The sequence below is a fragment of the Opisthocomus hoazin genome, chromosome 32 (assembly GCF_030867145.1).
Source record: "Opisthocomus hoazin isolate bOpiHoa1 chromosome 32, bOpiHoa1.hap1, whole genome shotgun sequence".
Classification (NCBI taxonomy): domain Eukaryota; kingdom Metazoa; phylum Chordata; class Aves; order Opisthocomiformes; family Opisthocomidae; genus Opisthocomus; species Opisthocomus hoazin.
Window position 1 is genome coordinate 3,055,091 of NC_134445.1, and position 21,726 is coordinate 3,076,816.

Below are 21,726 nucleotides of genomic sequence, written 5' to 3' on the forward strand. Positions count from 1 at the left end.
AAGATGGATGGGTGGGTGGGTGGATGGATGGATGGATGGATGGATGGATGGATGGATGGAAACTCCAGTTCATTTTGAATTATGCCATTTCTCAAGAGCAGTATGGATGCCTAGCACTGCAGTGGCTTCCTTTGGACTTGGAGGATACCTTGCACTGCTCATTGAAAAATCCGTTGCTCCACATTTCCACTTGCATCTGTCATAGATAAAAATCTCCTATTCCAAACTGGAGAAGCAAGTATTTCTGGCTGGCTTTTGCAGGGTCAACTAGCAACCTGATGGAGTTCAAGGTGTCCTGGTTTGTTGCAGGGGGGTTGGACTAGATGACCTTTAACGGTCCCTTCCAACCCAAACCATTCTATGATTCTATGAACTGGGCTTAAAAAAGGAAAAAAACCAGACTAAAATCTGAAAAAGCCTCCCCTGAACTCCATGGCTGGTGCTCACATTAGCATAGGCAATGTCCCCTGACATCCGGGCAGCAGGCAGGAGCATCTGTGCCGGAGGGCTTGGGGGTGTCGGTGGAGGAGGGAGGGAGGAAATCTGGAACCCATAAGCTCCACTGATGTTTGTGTTACCTTGCACGGCTGTATTGGTCTGCGCCTGGTCCGCCCACGGTCCTCCTCACCCTATCAGCTAGAGCCATTCCCCAAAGTTATTTGAACGCCCTCCTCTCCGTAACCCAAAGGAAAAACCAGCCGAGCTCCTTGGAGGGCTCCGCCAGGCTTGGGAAGTTTGGGGAGGCTGAAGGGTGGATGCTCCAGGCTGCACCTCTGGAGCGGGCGCTGGCTGCTCTCCAGGCCGCCTTGCCGATGCACTGTGGCCGTCGCATCTCGTGAGACCCCCAGAGCCCTTCGCCTGCAAGGTGCCGAGAAGATGAAAGAGGAAAGCATGTGCCCGGACTCCCCCGAAGGCAGCCTGGTCACCAGCGAGGAGGAAGGCGAGCGGCTGCACAAGAAATGCCTCCGCAAGCGCGGCCAGGGCGGCAAGCCGGCGGAGGACTGCGGTACCCCCTCACCGCAGGGCAAGCGGAGCAAGCGCAGCCCCGTCCCGCAGCCCTTCGAGGACGTCCACACGCAGCGTGTGATCGCCAACGTGCGGGAACGCCAGCGGACCCAGTCGCTCAACGATGCCTTCGCGGAGCTGCGGAAGATCATCCCGACGCTGCCCTCCGACAAGCTGAGCAAGATCCAAACCCTCAAGCTGGCCGCCCGCTACATAGACTTCTTGTACCAGGTCCTGCAGAGCGATGAGCTGGACCACAAGATCACCAGCTGCAACTACCTGGCCCACGAGAGGCTCAGCTACGCCTTCTCCGTCTGGAGGATGGAAGGGGCTTGGTCCATGTCCGCGTCCCACTGAGCCGGGGTACGTATCACCACCTCCGCACATCCCTCGCTCCTGCATCCTCCACGCATCTCCCCAGCTCAGGTCCTACGGGGGAAACACACGGCAGCCGCCCCCTCCTCACGCTCCACGTGCAAGCGATTTGCTTTAACGAACCCCAGACGCTGCCAAGGCCGGCGGTTGGAGGAGGTGGCGGCTCCCAGCCTCGCCGGAGCCAGCAGGACCTCGCAGGGGGCCGAGCAATGGAGCCCTCAAGCGACTGATCTCATTTAGCCGGGTCTGGTCTGGGGCAGGCTAGTGAAAGGTTTAAAATGAGGGCTTAAAAATCTGAATTATCCTCCCACGGTAACCCAGGAGGTCACATAAATCAGCAGACACCCTCCCAGATGTTCTTGGGTTGCCGAGGTGTCAAAGCTGCACGAGCGGGACAAGCAGCAGCCCCGCAGCCATCGGCCGATGGCTGCTGTTGCTCCCAGCCTTGTCCTTGCCGTCCGGGTGACACTGGGCAGCCCTTCCCTGAAGCCATTGGTGGCCCTTGGGGCCTCCAGCCTGCTGGGCTTTCTCCTACCCCTCTCCTAAAGCGCTGCAGATAAGGTGGGATCCATAATCCCTTTGGATCTGTAGGTATCCTACACTACAAGGAAGAAAATATGGAGTGAGGATGACGGGGCGGTGAGGTTTGCCCGCTCGTTGCACTGCACCTCTTATTTGAGGTACTCAGCACCACCCAGCCACCGCCTGAGCATCCTTCAGCAAAGCTGCTGAGAGGGGGACAATCCTCTTTCCAGTACTTCAGGTCTCGTTGGGCTGGGAGAACGGGGGAGCAGGGGGAGCAGGGTCAGCTACGTGCTGATGTTTCCTGCAGCCCATGAGCAGAAGCAGAAAGCTCCAAGGACATTCCCAAGCTGTGGACTTCGGGGACACTCCATGGGGGCCCAGCCCAGCTCCCGAGAGTCCCCGTTGTCCCCTAAACAAGATCAGGGCTTCTGGCTTTCCTCGGGCATCGACTCATTAACCCCTGCCTTGTGTCAGCCCCGGCGCTGGGGGTGAGAGGCCGCCAAAGCCTCTGGGGAAACCAACTGCAAAAGGACCCCTATTTTTCTTGCACCCACCACTAAGGGCTGCTCATAAAAGACCCCTTTATTATTATTTTCTGCCAGAAATTGGGGTCAACCTTGTGCGCCCTCCTTATGTGCCGTTTCTCCTCCTGGCCAGTCTCTCTGCAGCCCCGATTCAGTGCGGGGACCTGGGTGCCCGTGCCCGGCCGTGTTCTCCCCGCAGTCAGAAAAGCAAATTCATAGCACGAGAGAGTCCAGACCCTGTGACGAGAGGTGCTGAGCGGGTGCAAGACCCTGATTTGAGCCATGCTGAGCCCCAGCCGGAGCAGGGAGCTGGTGCGATGCTGCAGCCCGACGCGAGCGCGCCGGTCCCTGCCTCGTCGTGGGCGCAGCTTGGAGAGGACGAGGGGCTCTCAGCGTCTTTAGGGTACGTCTGGGGGAAGCCACAGTAAAAAAAAAATCCATTCTCCACCCTGGTCTTAGGTTTTTAAAGGCCAGAGGGAGTGGGAAAGGGAGGAAAGTGGCCTTTCTGAGACAAAATAAATCACAGTAAGTTCCTGCAAAGTGGCCCAAGTGGTGCCCGGGCGGTGGGGGACCCTCTGCCCCGGCCGGTGTCCCCACGAGCACCGCTGACCCTCCCCCACCATCGGGCTTTGCCAGCTAACAGCCCTGAATTTCAGGCCAGATCCACAGTTACCCGTGCAGCCACGGGCTAAAGACGTTGACCAGCCCGCAGGGAGATTTCATTGAAGGATGTGCCACATTTTAACCCTTGTTCCCTGCAAACCTCACTAAGATCTCTTCTAAGCAGCAGGAAATCTGCCAGTTTTCTAAACCCAAAGATCTCCATTATTCGGGGCAGACCCAGTTGTTTCAAAACGGATGGCCCTCAGCCGTGGCTGGCTGCTGCTGGGGACACCTTCCCCTTCGGAACAGCAAGAAGCGAAGGACGTGGTTGCTTCTTCTCGCTTTGAGAAGCAAAAAGCTGCCAGGGACAGTCGGGATGCTGAGCCCCCCGAGCAGGGCAAGTCCGTACCCCTCCCCGAGCCGCCCTCACCCTCTTCCAGGCACCGCATTTTTGCAGCCCCGTGAATTTTGCGGTTCACAGCTGGGTTATTCTGTTCTGAGGGACGCGGGGTGCTCCGTGCATGCTCCCAAAAGATGGGGGGCTGCTCAGCGTGGCTCTGCCCTGCTCCGAGGTTTGCAAGAGAGGTGGAACCAGCCCGGCGGGAGCGTGGGTTTCTTTGGTGGACGGTTTTGAAGAGCGTTGTGCTGGGCTGAGGAAGTCCGTGTTGAACGAGCCGTGCACTTCGTTAAAGCCCAGCTAAAGGCATTTTCGCTTCGGGGAGGTGGTGGTGGTGGGGGTTGTGTCCCCATCCCCGTCGCCCCCAGACTCGGGACCGTTGCTCTGGGCGCACGCTGTCTGCTCCCGGTTGCGTGTGTGGGCTGACGTGCAGCTCTGCGTCCGGGCGCTGACTCGTAGACCTGCTTATTGAAGCCGAGTGCTTGGCAGGACTTGTGGTCCCATGATAAACAGAGGAATTAAAGACCCTCAGTGATCTTAAAGACCTCTCTGCTAAATGAAAAAGCCTCCCTGTAAAATCCCTCGTGTCCTGTGAGCGTGGTGCTCTCGGTGTGCTTATCCTTGCTGGTTAATATTCATCCCAAGCGGCTCCGGTGCCTGCCTCGAGGCAAAGCATCCTTCAGCTGAATAGATAATAATTTGCTTTGTGCCAACCTGCAGCGGTATTTGGCTACCAATTAGCAGCTCCCAGTTGGGCAGGGAAGTAATGGGAGGAGGATTTGCTAAGCAAAGACCAAAAAGAGGCAACAGCCACAGGGGAAGCGATGCCGGAGTTGGAAAGGCTGCGTCTTGCTCGCCCGTAAGTGAATTAACCCAGCGCTTGCGATGGGACCGTAATTTTATAATGTAAAGCAGCTAATAGCTGCTGCGAGCACCGGCATACTGGTCTCCACTGGAACTCAGCCTATTAAATATCAAAGGGTGCTGGAATAGCTGGATGTGGATATGCCCTTGTTAACCAGGAGACATCATCCGGGGAAAGAGGGATTGAGCCCTCAGGCGAGAAAAATAATGTTTGAAGTCCCCCAAGCTCACGGTTTTTCAGCACAGTCTTGAGCACATTAAAATGGTTTCTCTTCCTGCTGGAGGAGAAAATGAGGCTGGAAGCTGAAACTGCTGGGGGGGAAAGACTGGCGGAGTCGCAAGGGGTGATATTCCTTGCCCTTCATTTGTCTCCTTGGATTTATTGTCTTTCTCGCGTTGCCCTCACTTAATTGTCTGTCCTGAAAGACCTTGGATAAATCTTCCCTTTGGGGACTGTTGCTCTTGCTTGGAGTCTGCTTTGTCGGGCGGCTCTTTCATTTTCTTTTATTTATAAATACGTCTCATTGCACAGTATTAAAGCACCAGGGTATTACAGGAGCTGGGGGCGAGCTCCCTTCCCTATTCAGATCTGCTCGAAAAATGCATTTAAAGCAGCATCTGCTTCAAGAAGCTGAGATCCCTCTGCAGACTGGCGAGAAAGCACAGTCCCGTCCAGCTGAGCTGTCTTGCCACCCTGGACCAGTCCTTTAAACGCATCGAGAAGCGGGTCCATTTGCTCACTGCTGGTTCAACTGGCAAGGCGGCTCAGGACCCCTGGGTCAGGTTGGAGCAAGCCCAGGCGCTGGGCTCCTCCGTAGCCAGGTCCAGGAGGGTGAGGAATTGCCCTGGCAGGAACCACTGTGCTTTCACTTTTGGTTTGAGCTCTCAGAGGAGACGAGGGGCTGCCCGAACCCTGGGAAAGCTGTGCCTGGGTGATTTTCCTTCTTTCCATTCGGGTCGAGGGCTGTGTTCAGCACCAGCCGTGCTCCGTGCTCCCATCCACAGGCTCTGGCAGGATGCTTCTGGGATTTGCTCTGGCGTGGAGCAGATTTAGAGGCCAGAAGTTTCCTCCAAAGGCTGCTGTCTCATCCCCCAAGCGCAAAGCCAGTGTGGGATTTGCCACAGCGTCTGTAGGGTGGACAGGTAGAAGAAGAGATGTTTGGTGCCTTGAAGACTCCAGCTTTGATGCTCTGGGGCAGGAGGACCTGCCTTAGATGAGGGATGTGGAACATCCCCCAAATCCCATGGCTGATCTCACGGTCTGGCTCTGGCTGAGGATGCAGGACCAGACGGGGCTGGGGATGCTCAGCCCAACCACCACCATCCCTGGAGATGTCCAGAAAACGTGTAGATAAGGCACTTCAGGACATGGTTTAGCAGGCATGGTGGTGATGGGTTGATGCTTGGATTTGATGATCTTAGAGGTCTTTTCCACACTTTATGATTCTACGATTTTATGACTGCTGTGTGGGAGCAAGGGGTGGCATCACCTTGACGTCCCGAAGCTGCTCTGCCACAGTTCCCGGAGCCCAGCCTGGAGCAGGGAGAGCTGCAGGCTGTCCAGCCATCCCCCTCCAGGTCCCTTGGCACTGGAGCATCTGGCACAAGGACATGTCAAAACGTGACTGGGGCTGCTGTTATTTTTGCTGTTAAAAAGGTCTTTTTCCAGCAAAAACTTCCACTTTTCTATTAAAGATGGAAGAACTCAACACCGAACCTGCCCGGAGGGCACCAGGCTCCTCTCCATCGCAGGAAGGCAGGTTCTCAGCCCTACTCAGGATCAGTCAAAATTAAAACAGAGATAAAAATACAGAGCCAGCCCTCACGAGCATTAAAATGTCTGCCGGTTTACGATCCCTGCGAGGAGACGGGCTCGCTAGATCTCAGCTGCGTTCGCTTAGCCCAGAGGAACGGCTTTGAAACGAGCCCGTATTTCATCGCCGAATGTCACGGGAATGCACCTGGGATCTGAGGGGGAACGAAGGAGATGCGTTAACGAGACGGGCTTTGCATTTAATTTCCTTTTATAGGGCTGTACCTGAACAGAGATGAGGGTGTTCACGCAGCGGAGGGAGGGCAGGGCAGTCGTCGGCCGGGGCGCTGAGGACGGGCTCGCAGAGCGACGTGTCTCCCCGGCTCCATGGTCTGCCCCACCCCAGCCCCGTGAGCGTCCGTCCCCAAGCCCTGCACGCTGGGAGCAGAGCTGGTCTCCTCCGGAGGCTCCCGCAGCCCTTGGGCAGCCTTCAGAACTGCGCCATGAGTGCGTCATTTGGCATTGGACCCTGCTGGCTTGAGACACAGCCGTGCCGTGAGGCAAGGGGAGGTTATTAACTTTTATATGGGCTGGGTTGCGATGCTTCCCACACCCCAGGACATCCCGGTTGGACGCCGGCCTTTTTGGTTGCCCGTTGTGCCTGGCACCGCTGTCCTTGAGTGCTATGGGTGTGCGCAGCGCCCATCGCAGACCTTTCGGACCACGCTCCCAACGGGTCGGCAATGGGACACGTCCGGCGTCGAGGTTTTTTTCTCCCTCTGCCACTGGGCTCGGGCAGGTTCTGTCCCGTCTGCAAGCCCCGTGGACAGCCCTGCCTGCATTACCTCAGCAGTGCCCAGCGGTGAATTACTGGAGGGGCTGATTTATTCCTCTCCAGGCTCCTCTCCAGAGAGCTAAAGGTCTCAGCTATTGCTCAAAGAGGGACTAGAAAAGCAGGAGGCAAAGCGAGGGGGGACAAAATAAAACCAGAGACCTGAGGGTGCCGGGGATGAAGCCCAGAGAGCACCAAGGCCGGCAAAATGAAGCCATCGCCCCACAGGGCTTGATTCCTCTTTCCCCCCCATCCCCGGTCCCCTAAGACCTGCTGGAGCCATTACCAATCTCCAGCACTTGCAGGATCCAAGGTCCGGATCCGGCCGCCAGCTTGGCTGCTCCTGCCCTGGCTTCACCGGCACCACGGCCCCCGGCTCCAGGCCGGCGTCTGGCAGCTCCGCGGGGTCCCCTCCGGCACCCCCCGCCCTGGGGACAGCCTCTCGTCCTCCAGGCTGGAGAGGAACCAGTCCATCCCGGCGCGACACCGCGGAGGGGAGGGAAGGAGAGCTGAGCCGTTTGGCTGCTTCCCTTCTCCATCCACCCACTGAGGCATATTTGGGGTAAAAGCTGTGATTTTTTCTGGAACGCTCACGGTCCCGGGCTCAGGTGCGGTGACATTTCCCAGTCCGCCCCATGCGAACTCTTGCGGCTACGGGGAAGTCTGCGAATGCAAAGCACGAAGGCTCGGGAGCCAGCGACCGAGCGCGGCTTTTATCCCCCCCCCCCAGCCGGATTCCCAGCCGAGCGCCGGATTTTTCATGATTTTGGGAAGCCTGGGCTGGCCGTGCCGAGCCAAAACCTCGGTGACTTGGCAGCCAGGCTGACCCTGCCCGTCTCCCCTTAGGTCTTCTGCCTCGACGGAAACCAGCAGCAGCTCGCCAGCACCCGGGCACCCAGACCCAGCCACCCCGCTCTCCTCCAGCACCCGAAAAACAACCGCAGCCTCCCCGGCGAGAAGGAGAGCACGACCCCCGTCCCACCCCACCAGCCCCCTCACCCGGGGCTGTTCTGACCCTTCTGAGCCTCGGGGCTGGGGCAGAGGGACCCGAACCAGGACCTGGGTGGTTTTGCTTGGAACGAGCTTGGTTGGATGCTGTGGATGAAACTCTTTGAGGTGTAATTTATTTGTGACTGGCAGGTAAGAAATAGTCCGGTTATCTACTCCGGTACCAGCCGCCTGCTTCCCGAGCCTGCAGGGAAGCCGATGGCCCCGGCAGCATCCCAGGGTTTGGCCAAGGACGGAGCACGGCGCGCGGGTTCCGTCCGCTTTTATCTCGCTCTGAAGGTCTGCGTCGCACCCACACCCCGGTTCGCACCGCTGCCTGGCCCGCGGAGTGGATTTTGGGGGGGCTGCTGGACCCCTGAGCGAACCCCGAGGCTCACGACTCCCTCCGCTCACCCATATTCCATGGACGCGTCTCGAGATGACCTGCTCTGTTGGAACGACCCGATTTCTTTGAAATTATTGGAAAAATCAGGCTGGAGAGGTTACGCGCAGCCCTTCCCTCTTGCCCGCAGGAGTGGGATCGTTTGGGGGCAGCCCGGGAGCGGTGCTGCGCTGGGGGGGTTCAGGCTCCTTCGGGGGGATGCGGAGATGCTGGAGGGGGGACGGAGGGGCGTCGGGGATTCCAGACAATCCCAGTGAAGTCCAGGGGGAATTTTCCAGGGTTCAATCCTTCTGCTTCCTAAGGAAATGGTGCTGCCATGAGCGTGCGGCGGCGCAGCTGCGCACCCACCCCTGCACCCTTCGTCAGCGCTGGTGCTCGGCCAATTTTAATTAAATTTAGCAAAAAAGAATCAGGTATTTTTGCTCATTACAGCAGAAAAAAAGGGGGGGGGGGAAGTCCCTGCAAGTGAGGCTGCAACGAGCACGCAACCAAAATAATCCACGTGGGAGAGCAGCGTCACGACTGACTCAACAGCAGAGTTTCAATTAGTGCTCACACTTTATTACACACCAGAGAATCCAACGAGAAGCGACAGCAAGGCTCAGACTACCTTTTTCTATATAATCCTCGATTTTTATGTACACCGTGAGTGGATTCCCTGCGCCGGGGAGCCGACCGCAGCCTTTAGGAAGATCTGAATGTGCTTAAAAAAATAAAAATTCCATTAAAAATAGTGTCGCGGATGGCTTGGTTGACCGCATCAGAACACATGAAAAAACGAAACCGTCTTTAGAAATATAAATTTTCTTTAAAAAAAAATAAATTGTGATTTAAAAATAAAGGGGAAATGCCTCGTTGTGGAGACTCAGGCTGCCAACCCTAATTATAAAAAAAGGATAAAGCGTCTTTTAAAAAATGGTTTTAAAAGTAACATTTTGTTTAGTCTTTTTTTTAAAAAAGATCCTTATACTGTGTTATTTGAAAATGAGCAAAATGCCATCCGTAAGGAAGGAGCAACAGGTCGAACCGAGGCCTTGGGTTTTTTTTGAATGCTCACCGTCACGATCATGGTTGCTATTCTCAAACACCTAAAAAGTTGGGGGGGGAAAAGGGGTTTGGGGCAAGGAGGGATGGATCTGGAGATGTTCTGGCCCTCAGCCTCTTCACATATCTTGGGGGGAAAAGCCCCGCTAAACCCCGTCCCCGAGGGATGGTCCCCCCAGCACGACGCTGGGCGTCCCCTGGAAGTCTTGGCGTGGGTGGCCATGGTGTCGCGCGGCTTCTCTTGCCACGCCAACAAACCCCGCGGCCGGAGTGGTTTTTGTAGGACCCGGTGCCCAGTTTGGAGGTCCCGGTCTCCATCTACAACAGGGTGGAGCGTGCTCAGCCGGGATGCACGGACACGGCAACAGGGATGGCTGCCGCCGGGAGCTCCTCCCTGGAGCTGGAGATGTCCGCCATCGGCTTCACGGTGGGACGTCTCCGCCTGATGTTCAGCTCTTCACATCGGGCAGACGGGAGCTGGGTGAGGTCCCTCCCTCCAGCCTAAGCGAGGAGCAGTGGGAGCACCCAGGCAGCAACGCACCCAGCCAGACCTGGGCTTCAGCATCACCACGGCAGGACCTCCACCCATGGGACCCCACCACCTCCTCCAGCCTCAGCGGACACCCCTGAAAAGGACATTTAGCGGGGGGGGGGGAATGTGGGGATGAGGAGGTGCCACCCCATGGGGAGAGGAGACCCTTCCAAGCAAGCACATAAGGAAAAAAGCAAAAAAAAAACCACATGTGCTTGTATGAAGGCCCACACCCCACCACCACGTCGTTGGGGTTGCAACCACGAGCGACCGGTTGGCAGCGGGGGCCGGTGCTTCCCGTGAGCCGCTCGGCGCGTTGGCCGCAGACAGGGTGACACGAAGGGGAGCGAAGGCGGAGGGGCTGCTCAGGGTTTCGGCTCCGGTTTCGGGTGACCCCACCACGTTGGGGTGCGCAGGATCGAAGGGTTTCACCCGGGCTGGGTGATGCTCATGAAGGTCTCGCTGGGTGCTCCCTGCCAGGCTGGAGCCTGGGAAGGGCCAGCCCTTAAATTCATGAGTTTAATTAATCACAGCTTTTTTTTTCCTTTGGCATCTTGCCCTGATGGACCCAGAGGAAACCTGAAAATGTTCAGTGCTGAAGAAGTTAAGAAGCGAGGAAAGAGGCCGTTGGTTTGGGGCATTTCTTCTGCTTTCAGGCAGTAACAGCTCACCCAGTTGCACCCACAGCTTTCTCCTGGAGGAAACTGGGGCACAAACTCCCCTTCGATGCTGAGCTTTGGGCTTCCTCAGAGGTGGGGAGCGGCCGTTGGCCACATCGCTTCGGGACTGCTCCTGCGTGGCATGGAGCCACTGGGAGAAATCACAGCAGGACTTCTCCCACGTGGCATGGATCCAGCGGGATCCACTGGGAGAAATGGGGACGGGGTTGGGACTGAGCAGGGAAGGGAAACTGAGGCTGATGGAGGGAGGGGTGGTGGCACGGGGGCTGTGGGGTGCTCAGCCGAGGGGTTGGAGTGCAGGGAAGGGGCTGTAGTGGTTGGCACTGGGCGAAGGGGTGGTGGCACCGGCCTCGGCTCGGGGACACCAGAAACGCCCAGGTGTCCCAGGGCTGGAGAAGCCGCAGGTCCTTCCCATCACCCCACAGCCCACCCAGGGGGAAGACCCCCAGGGTGGAGGGACAGCATCTACAAAGGGCAAGCTCTGGAGAAGACAAGAGGGAGGGTTTGGGGTCCTTTTTAACCCCTTCCTGCCCAAGCTGCCCCGCCACGATGAGACATCAGAGGCTGCCATGCAGGGTGCCCACCCCAGGACCACGCTGCAGGGTGAGCGTGGGTCCCCAGCAGCGAGGTGACAGCCGTCACGGGGGGTACGGGCAGTGCCACGGCGCGGTCACGATGACTTCTCTGCGTGTCACCCAGCCGTAAGGGAGCTCACACCCTCTCCAGTCTCCCTGCCGCGCAGCTCCGGGCAGTCTGAGACACAGAAATGTTTTATTCTTCCTTTTTTTTTTTTTCTCCTCCTTCGTTACTCGCTTTTTTTGTTACAAAAATCTCCTCGCTGTGCCTGCAGATGGAGCCTGGCCACCTCCCACGCTCAGCCAGGTCTCAGCACCCCGTCCACCCCCTCCACCCCAACCCAGCTGTCCCCAAACCCTGCTGCAGCCCAGCACCCTGATGCCCGAGCAGGGACCCATCCTCGTGGGGCCACCCACGGGACACGGGGGTGGACGTGGGGAAGGCTCGCGGGGTGCCAAGCCACATGGTGCCCTGTCACAGGATGAGATGGGAAAAAGGCAAATCCGGATGGAGACCTTGTTTTGGGGGGGCCTGGCCCTGCCTCTGCCACCCCAAGGTAGCCCGGACAGAGACAGGCACTGTGCTGCTGGGGCTTGGGACATCCCTGGGGAGCTGAGCCCAAGCTGAAGGTAACAGGACTTGATGTGGTCTCAGCTGGAGAAGAGGAGCCTGTCGGGGTGCTGGGGGTGCAGCTGCAGGGAGGGTGGGCTCGGGGTGGGGGGGATGACTGGGAGAGAGTCGGGCTGCCCCTGCTTTAGGGCTTACAGGGGTCTCCGTGGAGACAGACCCTCAGGTCAGCGGGTTGCTGAAACGGGCTCAAGGCACCCCGGTAACGTCCGCACGAAGAGGTGCTCGAGCCCGAAATTCCCAGGGAAAGAGGAGTACGTCAGGTTCACATCAGCACACGTCAATTGTACATAGTGCAAATCAGAGCCCCGGCACCAGAGGGTTCGCGCTCTGGTTAGTGGTTAGGATGAGCCACGGGTGCAGCCCTGGGCACTGCAGACACTCCAGCCCTTGCTCTTCGCCAGCTGCAAGGCGATGGGCGCGTCACCAAACGCCGCTCTCTCCTCCCCACGTCACTGCCGCGCTCGCTCCCGCCCCGTGCCTGCCAGAGGAAGGGCAGCCAGGAAGCCTTTGCGAGAAGACACAGAGAGCCTGTCCCTCCCGAGCCCAACACAGGGCTGCTTCTCAAAGGCAGCGCTGCCTGCCCGGAGAGGAGCTCTGGCTGCAGTCCCGAAGGCGGCTCTAACCACCCGCAGCACGGCCACAACCTCCATCCCAACACCCAGCCCCTGCCCAAGGGCAAGAAGATCCCAGGAGAAGGGCAGGTCTGCGTCCGGCTGCCACCGCAGCCAGGGGTTGGAGGCCTCTCACACGTGTCCCCAGAGGGGTTTCAGGTCCCAAAGGCTGGGGACTGATTGCAGGCACGGTCTAGGTCTGCAAGGCCACGCTGTGCAGAGGGAGTTTATGGTTTTCCATCGGTCCCGACCAGGAGGACACCTTCCAGGTGGCTGCAGGAGCATCCTTTCTGGGAGACCTGCAGAGGCGGCAGCCAAAGGTCCAGGCCATTTCAGGACCATGACTCAGGGAGCGAGGATGACGTGGCAAACGGGAAGCCAGGAGTGAAGAGCGAGCGCTGGGCTCAGGAGAGTCCAGTCACATCCTGGAAGCAGGGGAGCAGAGAACGTCACTGCTCATCACTGGTTCATGGGCTCCTCTTCCTCCATCGGCTCGTCTTGTGGCCTGAAACGGAGAAATATGAGACACGAGATGAGGAGGAGACTTGTGTGACACAACACATCCTTCTCAGCACCAAGGGGCCTTCTGCCAAGTCCAGCTTCTGTAACTTCACAAGTGTCCCAGTGCTACCAACCTCACCGGGACCTACGTAGACTCTAGCTGAGTCCTGGTGAGGATCAGAAAAGGTTGTGGGCAGGTGGGGACCCTGCTGAAAGGAGGTGATGATCCCCCACACCTCCAGCCTCCCAGGAAGGGAAGAGGATTTGGTCTCGTTTTCATCTTGTTTGTTTTCATCCAGCACTGAATCCCCCAGGAGCCAAAGCAGGTCCTGGCCACGCGGACGCAGGACCTCAGCCCACCACCCACCTAATGCTGGGGCCAAATCCACCGGGATGTGAGGGCTGCAGGATCAGAGCTCTTGGTGGGGAGGATGGTTGCAATTTCTCTCTCCTACAGCCCAAGACTTGCTCAAAGCCAGCCCCGTCCCGACCTCGCAGAAGCTCATCTGGGTGTGGGACATGGCCCTTCTCTGATGCCACCCCCGTGACAGCAAGGCTCAGACCCAGGCACTAAGGGAGCGAGGGGCACCCGCATCTCCCAGGATCAATTAAGAGCATCACCTCTTCTCCACCATCACAGCCACCGAGAGGGAGGCCAAGGCTGTGACCGTCTCCACTTCTTCTGCCTCGTGGTGCTGCGCCTCCAGGAAGGAGCAGCCCACCTTGGAGGCGAAGCGCTGCACGGCCACCCAGTATTTACCTGCAGGAGAAGCAAAAATCAGGAGGTGCAAGGAGAAGGGTGCCCCAGGTCTCTGGGCACGCATGGGGCATCACTCTCCCATGAGGAGGATGATGATGGAGGGCTCCACTGGGGTCTTTTATGCCAAGTGTCCCCTTGGAGGTCACGGGGTTTACCGGAGAGCAGAACGCTAGCGCTTGGCCATTCCACGTTAACTAACCGAGCCCCGGCCCTGGGACACTCACTCTGGACCTGGATCACTGTTTCCAAGGAGCGCACAGCGTTGGGGTTTGGTTTCTGCCTCATGCTTTCTTCTGGGAGAGGGTCCAGCTGCTGAAGGACGACACAAGCGGGTCAAGAGGAGGGAGCTGTGCCCAGGGTTCGGCTCGCAGCGTCAGTACGACCCACACAAGCCAGGGATGCCCAGCTCTCACCTCGTTGCCCAGCAAGGCTGACACGCAGGCCTCGGATGCATCGCAGATGGCCGTAAGGTCATGGCCACCTTCTAGCGCGAGGACGATGGCTCCACCGGCCAGGCTCATCAGCTGCTTCGTCATGTAGCCGAAGCCTGGAGAAGAAACCCGAGGGGAGGTTGTCAGCCTCCCTGCCCGAAACTTTGGGGCCCTGGCCCTCAATGCCAGGCCAGTAGGACCCCAAAGATCTTCCCTGGCTCCCCGCAGAGCTGCTACCCCCACGCTGTGGTCCCAGCCTGAGTGGGCAGTGGGAACAACCCGCCCTGAGCCAGCGGCGCGGCTTCCACCTCCTTACATTTGGCAGAGACTTTGTAGCCGCCCAAGGGTGGTGGGTGGCCGTCAGCTGCATCGAAGCCGGCCGACACCAGCACCACGTCAGGGGAGAATTCATGCGCAATTGGCATCACCACCGTCCTGCGTGGGCAAGAAACAAGCAAAAGGTGTTAAGTGCTGGCTCAGCCTGGCACCGAGGGACAGAGGAGATGAGCAGAAACACAAGGAACGGTACCTGAAAGCAGCCAGATACTCCGGGTCACCCATGGGAGGGTCGAGCCCTCCAGTCCAGGCTATGTTGACATTAAACCCCTCGCCAGGGCCAGCACCAACCTGTGAGAGAGCAAGGACGGCAGTGAAGGCCTGGATGTGGCCTGCAGAGATGCTGGGGCAGTGCCCTGAGCGGGCTCCATCGCCGCCAGGCTCCGGGGAGGCAGGGCTGGCTGTCCCGGACCCCCCGTCCCATGCTCCAGGAGCCGGCTGGGTTTGCAAATCTTGCTGAAGAGCAGCAGAAGCTGCAGCATTTTCCTGACGTTTCCCAGAGCCTTGCAGCCCTCAGACACCATCCCCGTGCCGCTGGCAGCCAGCTGGGTGAGCCGAGCAGGACCAGGCAGCAACGGGCAAGGCACCGACACAAAACCCCGCTCTGCTCAAAGCCGGCAGGGCCGTGCCCTGCTCTCCTGGCTGTCACCTTCGCCACCAGCGCTGCCATCCCCGGGCAGAGCTGCACAGACAGAATCACAGAATCACAGAATCACAGAATAGTAGGGGTTGGAAGGGACCTCTGGGGGTCCCCCAGCCCAACCCCCTGCCCAAGCAGGGTCACCCAGAGCAGGCTGCACAGGACCTTGTCCAGGCGGGTCTTGAATATCTCCAGAGAAGGAGACTCCACAGCCTCCCTGGGCAGCCTGGGCCAGGGCTCCGTCACCCTCAGAGGGAAGAAGTTCTTCCTCATCTTCAGACAGAACTTCCTCTGCTTCAGTTTGTGCCCGTTGCCCCTTGTCCTGTCGCTGGGCACCACTGAAAAGAGCTTGGCCCCATCCTCCTGACCCCCACCCTGCAGATATTTGTAAGCATTTATAAGGTCCCCTCGCAGCCTTCTCTTCTCCAGGCTGAACAAGCCCAGTTCCCTCAACCTCTCCTCGTAGGGGAGATGCTCCAGTCCCCTCATCATCCTCGTAGCCCGGCGCTGGACTCTCTCCAGTAGCTCTTCATCTTTCTCGAACTGGGGAGCCCAGCACTGGACACAGTACTCCAGATGAGGCCTCACCGGGGCAGTGTAGATGGGAAGGAGAACCTCCCTCGTCCTGCTGGCCACACTCTTCTTGATGCACCCCAGGATCCCATTGGCTTTCTTGGCAGCCAGGGCACACTGCTGGCTCATGGTTAACCTGTCGTCCACCAGGACACCCAGGTCCCTCTCCACAGAACTGCTCTCCAGCAGGTCCACCCCAAGCCTGTACTGGTGCATGAGGTTGTTCCTCCCCAGGTGCAGGACCCTGCACTTGCCCTTGTTGAACCTCATCAGGTTCCTCTCTGCCCAGCTTTCCATCCTATCCAGGTCACGCTGAATGGCAGCACAGCCTTCTGGTGTATCTACCACACCTCCCAGTTTGGTGTCGTCAGCAAACTTGCTGAGGGTACATTCTAACTCTTCATCCAGGTCGTTGATGAAGAAGTTAAACAAGACTGGGCCCAGTACTGACCCCTGGGGGACACCACTTGTCACCAGCCTCCAACTAGACTCAGCGCCGCTGATGACAACCCTCTGAGTTCTGCCATTCAGCCAGTTCTCCATCCACTTCACCGACCTCGCAGCCTGTCGGTGCTTTTTACCTCGTCGGCGGCCCCGCTACCAGGGAAGAAGTTGCCATCATCGTGACGATGCAAAGAGATGTAGAGAACATCGGGGTCTCTGTAGAAGATCTGCTGAGTCCCATTGCCATGGTGAACGTCCTAGAGGGAGAGAGCGATTGGGAAAGTGCTCTTTTTTCCAGCCTTGAAGGTGGCCCGATAGCCTAACAGAGCTAAAAGTGACTGCATCTCTGCGCTGCTCCAGGGCTGGGTTCCCCATGCCCGGGATCTGCTCCTGCTCCCCCATCCCGACGTGCCGGGGGGTTCCCAGCCCCGCTCCTGCAGCTGGTGCCCAAGGAGGAGGTTTCGCTGCTCTCTGGTCTAGCTCTGCACAGAACTAGGAGGAGGTGCAGACACCCACTCCCGGGGATGTCCTGGGGAGGAGCGGGGACACGCTGGGGGACAGAGGGGACTTACCCAGTCCACAATGAGGATCTTGCTGAGTTTCCCTTTCTGCTGCAGCTGCCTGGCAGCAATGGCCACGGAGTTGAAGAAGCAGAATCCCCTGCAAAGAGGCAGTCGGAGCCGGTTAACGCTCTGGGGCTCCTTGTGAGCACTCTTTCCTCCTGGCTCAGGAGCTCCCCAAAGGTTGGGCTCTCCCTCCCCTCTCCCTCCATCCTGGATATGGATGGGTCCCGCGGGAGCTTAGTCTGGAGCGATCGGTGGGTTTGAGCCAAGGAGCTGGATTTCAGGGCCTCCCACTCGCCAGCCCAAAGCTCCACAGCTTGGGAAGGAGCCCTTACATGGCAGTGGAAGGATCCGCGTGATGTCCGGGTGGCCGCACCACGGCGAAACCGTTCTGGGGACCAAAGAGAGGCGAGGTGATCAGAGCTGCTGTCCCCACCACCCCGCAGCGCATCCGCCCGCGGCTAGCCGGTCCTGCCGCACGGGGACAGCTGGGGACGGAGCCTGCAGCGGTGCAGGGCTGGGAGCACCCGGTGCCGGCCAGAGAGACCCCACAGCCCCGCTCTCGCCCAGCCATGCGGCGATGCAAGCTCTGGGACCTCCACATGAAGCCACCCTACCTTCAGCTCCCTGGTGGCCACCTTGAAGGCCAGCTCGGTGACGCTGCCGGCGGCCCAGCGAGCAGCGTTGGAGGAATGCAGCTCATTCCAGATGGTATCGCTGTCCACCTGGAAGCAAGAGGATCGGTCAGATGGGGACAGGGCACCAGCAGAGGAGATCTTGGCTGCGGGACCCACGCTCGTTACCTTCTTTATCTTATTTTATTGTTTAACCAAACATCTTGGTTTGATCAGGATCACGTCAAGGGCTGAGGCAGAGCCGGAAAACTCAAGTCTCTTCTGATCAACTCCATGTGTGCAACTCAAAGGCTCCCCTCTGCCCACGGAGAGGAGCAGCTCCAGCCCCCCCGCCTCCAGGGCACGGGCGAGAGGAGGGCAGGGAAGGGGAGGCAGAGCGGGGAAAGTAGATGCAAACGGGGCTGAGAAGAGCTGGTGCCCAGCAGCAGGGGCAAGGAGAGGAGAAGAACCAGAAGAGGCAGCAGGAAGGCATGGGGTGAGACCCTTCCTGAAAGAGAGAGAGAAGGACAGAGACAGGGGGGCAGAGAGGCAGAGAAGAGAACGCAATGAATGGCGAGAAACCAGGGTGGCAAGCTGTGAAAGGAGAGGCCACAGGAGTATCTGGAGGGAAGTGGCGAGCTGCTGTCCCCACGACACTGCTCCCCTCCCTCAGTGGAGACCACGGCTTGCGGCTTCCCCCGGCCATCCTGCCAGCTCGCTCCTTTCTAACGCTCTGGGCTCTTAGAAATGGCTGTGAGGGGCTTTTCCTTGCTGGGTCCCCTGGAGTGAGGAGGCATAAAGGATCCCCTTTCAAGGGTGGGATGCTTAGGACCATCCCAAGGACTGGGGGAAGCTCTGATGCAGTGACATCTTGCCCGTGGCTGCTCCCACCTGAGGCTACCCAACCTTGGCAGCCCAAAGGCTTCAGGAGCTCCCTCTCCACTGAAGTCCAAGAGGAGGCCCCCGCTGGGGACAGAAGAAAGGAACAACCCCATCCAAAACCGGCCAGAGCAGAGATCGAGCACTTACCCCCACCCCTCCGCAGGGCAGCATGACGAACATCCGCTGCGACAGGATCCCTGCAGAGAGACAGGATGGTGACGACTTCAGAGCTGAGAAGAACTGGGGACTGGCGGGGGACAGGGCGCACGGCACACGGAGGGAGCGCTGGCCTGGCTGCTGGGCCAGAATTCGGACCAGCCTCCAGAGGAGCTGCTTGGTGCGGTCCCCACAGCCAAGGTGCTCCGAGACCCAGTGTGGGCAGTGACAGGCAGAAGACGAGGGCCCTGCTGCCCGAGGGAGCGGTGCGGAGGTGGGCTCACCCGTCAGCTTCCCGTTGTCCAGTTTCAGGCGGTTGAGGGGATTGGTGCCGTAGAGGAAGACGTGGCGCTCGGTATGAACACACTGCAGCTCTTCCAGGGTGGCCTTGCGTCCCCGCAGACACTGTGGCAGACAGGGGCTGTGACCGAGCTGCTCTCCCACCCACGCACACCAGCCTCCGAGGGTGGAGGTGGCACGTCTCGATGGTGGCACGAGTACAGGCCCACCTTGCGTCACCACAGCTGCAAGGCTGAGCACGGTGCTCCTCGCCTTGGATTTCAACTTGAGCACCCCGCATTTGCAGGCAGAGATTAGGCAGGAAGCGCCAGCACCACCTTCCTGCACCTGCAGAGCCCTGTGTGGACCAGTCAGCCCAGCTAGACCAGGGCAAGGTCTCTAACAGACTGGAGCTGACACTGATGTTCCCCCAGCTGGCGAAACACCCTGTCTCAGTCGGGATCACCCCTCTCCCTACGCCCATCTTCCAGCAGAGCAGATTCCTCCTGCCATCCAAAGCTGGAGATGTCAGACCAGCAGGCTCTAACTTGGCACTGCCAGCAACAGACAAGTCCCAGCCTTCTGGATAATGGTGGTAAACTGGCCGAGAAGATCTGGGAGGAGCAGGGATGGAGGTGGGATACCCTATCACGCCGTTAGCAGGAGATCTGCCCACACCAGCATCCCCAGGCGTCCGGCTGCCACCCCGCCGCTCCCGCTCACCTCGCACTGGCTGCGCAGCCCTCTCTCCTGCAGACGGGACCAGATGCTCTGGATCCTGCCCGCGTGCTCCGGATGGTTGCTGTTGTCGCCACAGGAGCACTGGTGTTTGAGCATCACCGAGTCGTAAACCAGACCTGCAACGCACAAGGAGAGCTGCTGCCCCGAGACTGGACTGGACACCCAGGCCTCGATGGTGCTGACACGAATTCAGCTCCTTTTCAGAGGCTGGATGAGACCCTAAATGCCTGAAACAATTTGGTTTGACTGAAACGTCTCCCTCAAACCACGGGAGCCTCTGTCCCAACATGCTGGAAGCTAATCCTGCCTTGGATACGTAAAGGAACTGAACCTTGCCAGCATCACTGAACCAAGATGGCAGTCAAGGGGCCAGATGGGCAAGTCCTGCTTGGAAAAGCCACCTTAGATAAGGAGAAGCGGCCCCTCATTGCCCGCTCTGCTCTTTTTGCAGCCAGCCAGAACACCTCCAAGCATTTATGAGTCTGGGAGTGACTGGGACTGATGCTAAGCTGCCCCTGGGCATCACAGAATCACAGAATGGCAGGGGTTGGCACGGACCTCTGTGGGTCCCCCAGCCCAACCCCCTGCCCAAGCAGGGTCACCCACAGCAGGGGGCACAGCACCGCGGCCAGGTGGGGCTGGAATATCTCCAGAGAAGGAGACTCCACAGCCTCCCTGGGCAGCCTGGGCCAGGGCTCCGTCACCCTCAGAGGGAAGAAGTTCTTCCTCAGGTTCAGCTGGAACTTCCTCTGCTCCAGTTTGTGCCCGTTGCCCCTTGTCCTGTCACTGGACACCACTGGAAAGAGTCTGGCCCCGTCCTCCTGACCCCCACCCTGCAGATATTTAGAGGCATTTCTCAGGTCCCCTCTCAGCCTTCTCTTCTCCAGGCTGAACAAGCCCAGCTCCCTCAGCCTCTCCTCGTAGGAGAGATGCTCCAGTCCCCTCCTCATCCTCGCAGCCCTGCGCTGGACTCTCTCCAGTAGTTCCTCATCTTTCTTGAACTGGGGAGCCCAGCACTGGACACAGCACTGCAGATGGGGCCTCACCAGGGCAGAGTAGAGGGGAAGGAGAACCTCCCTGGACCTGCTGGCCCCACTCCTCCTAATGCATCCCCACCTCCCGTCCAGCTCTTGTCCCCAGCCTCTGCTGCTGCTCCAGTGGTGGTGGCCCTGCACAGGGGCCGGGCCATACCTGTTGTGAAGTGTGGCTTGGCTGGCTGCTCCTGCACAGGCAGGGAGAGCGTCTTGGAGGCCGTGTCCTGGGCTGGAAGGGAGATGGTCGCAGTGGCAGGAGATGACTGGGCCCTGGAGAGGGGCCTGTGCCCCGCATGGATGCTGGGGACCATGGGGGAGTCGGCCAAGGGCTGTCGCTTGAGGAGCTGCTGCTGCACGCGCTGGTAGGAATCCCAGAGGTAGGCCTGGTGGAGAGAGGCAGCGGTGAGCAGGGCACCCGGAGCAAGGCACCAGGGCGGCGAGAAGTGAGCCCTGCCCTGTGCCACCCTCCCGGGGTCTGGATACGACAGCCCCCTCCACGCCGGGGGACTCGGAGCAGGTTTGCAGGAGCTGGGACGCGACACGCAGCATCTGCTGCTCTCTGCTGGCTCAGCCCCACAGTGCTGGGCAGCCCTGCTGCAAGGTGCAGCGGTTTGGGGACGATACCCAGCGATCTGGGGACGACACTCAGCAATTTGGGGATGATGCCCAGCCTTGCTGACACCGCTGGTGGCTGGAGCGCTCGTCCCTGTCCCAGCCAACTGCCCCAGGCTCAAGGAAGGCACCAACGTGGTGCCTGTGTCCTTACCCACACAGCACCCCTTCACGGAGGTGGCTCTGAGGGCCTGATCTGGATCTTTCCAGGCTCAGGATCCCTTGGTGTCTCCTATCTGAGGCTTTGTGACAAAGCCTCAGATAGGAGACACCAAGGGATGAATTAAAAATTGCTCCAAATCGCAGGGCAGGGATCTCTGCACGCTGCCTGCACAAGCCCAATGCTCAAACCAATTAAGCCACCACTGGGGACAGGGACAAGGCTGGGAACTCCACCTCTTACAGCCCACTCCTGAGCCTGTATGAAGGCTTCCAACCACCCTGAGGGCTCCATGCAGCTTGAGACAGCCAGAGAAGTCATCGACCCTTTTCCCCGTGGGCTCCTTGTGCCCAGAAGGGAGCAGGATGCTTCAGGCCAACAGCCCAGACCCCTTCCCAGTGCTCTCCCATTCCTGCCAGCTCTCAGGTACCTGCTGTAGGACAAGCTCCTCTTGAGGCTGCATCATCTTCTGCGTCCTCTCGGGCTCCTTCACGCTGCTCCCCGGCCGTGTGGGCTCCACGCGTGCCCTCGCCGGGTCATTGCTCTCAGCCCCGGCCTCTGGGAGCGTCCCCTCAGCCTCCATGTCCTCCGAGGAGGGGATCTGCCGCAGACGGGGCTTCTCGCTGGATTTAGCCATACGCTGCGGCCGGAGGGGTCAC

General features: G+C 59.1%; 2 protein-coding genes across 8 annotated transcripts in view; one reads left to right on the top strand and one right to left on the bottom strand.

The window, feature by feature from the left end:
* Window positions 1–786: 786 nt before the first annotated feature.
* On the top strand, window positions 787–7,750 carry LOC104332625 (twist-related protein 2). Its single transcript, XM_075445758.1, has 2 exons — window positions 787–1,368; window positions 7,725–7,750. Exon 1 carries the CDS (start codon window positions 877–879, stop codon window positions 1,360–1,362), a length of 486 nt encoding a protein of 161 aa, XP_075301873.1. The 5' UTR covers window positions 787–876; the 3' UTR covers window positions 1,363–1,368; window positions 7,725–7,750.
* A 1,057-nt stretch (window positions 7,751–8,807) lies between these two features.
* Window positions 8,808–21,726, bottom strand: part of HDAC7 (histone deacetylase 7) — a 102,874-nt gene continuing 89,955 nt past the window's right edge. For 5 of the 7 annotated variants that reach the window (XM_075445615.1, XM_075445609.1, XM_075445612.1 and 2 more), the window contains 15 exons: window positions 21,498–21,707; window positions 20,453–20,678; window positions 19,244–19,377; window positions 18,526–18,646; window positions 18,233–18,282; window positions 17,207–17,314; window positions 16,925–16,980; window positions 16,599–16,686; window positions 16,164–16,283; window positions 14,563–14,660; window positions 14,350–14,468; window positions 14,016–14,149; window positions 13,827–13,914; window positions 13,464–13,602; window positions 8,808–12,846 (listed from right to left, as the gene is read on the bottom strand). In XM_075445615.1, the coding sequence (XP_075301730.1) occupies window positions 12,801–12,846; window positions 13,464–13,602; window positions 13,827–13,914; window positions 14,016–14,149; window positions 14,350–14,468; window positions 14,563–14,660; window positions 16,164–16,283; window positions 16,599–16,686; window positions 16,925–16,980; window positions 17,207–17,314; window positions 18,233–18,282; window positions 18,526–18,646; window positions 19,244–19,377; window positions 20,453–20,678; window positions 21,498–21,707 (1,737 nt within the window). In that variant the 3' untranslated portion in view covers window positions 8,808–12,800. The remainder of the gene's footprint in view (window positions 12,847–13,463; window positions 13,603–13,826; window positions 13,915–14,015; window positions 14,150–14,349; window positions 14,469–14,562; window positions 14,661–16,163; window positions 16,284–16,598; window positions 16,687–16,924; window positions 16,981–17,206; window positions 17,315–18,232; window positions 18,283–18,525; window positions 18,647–19,243; window positions 19,378–20,452; window positions 20,679–21,497; window positions 21,708–21,726) is intronic. The other 2 variants (XM_075445616.1, XM_075445610.1) reach the window with 1 other exon arrangement.

Excerpts from the sequence above, each read along its gene's own strand:
- LOC104332625 (XM_075445758.1), top strand. The coding sequence starts at position 877 with ATGAAAGAGGAAAGCATGTGCCCGGACTCCCCCGAAGGCAGCCTGGTC.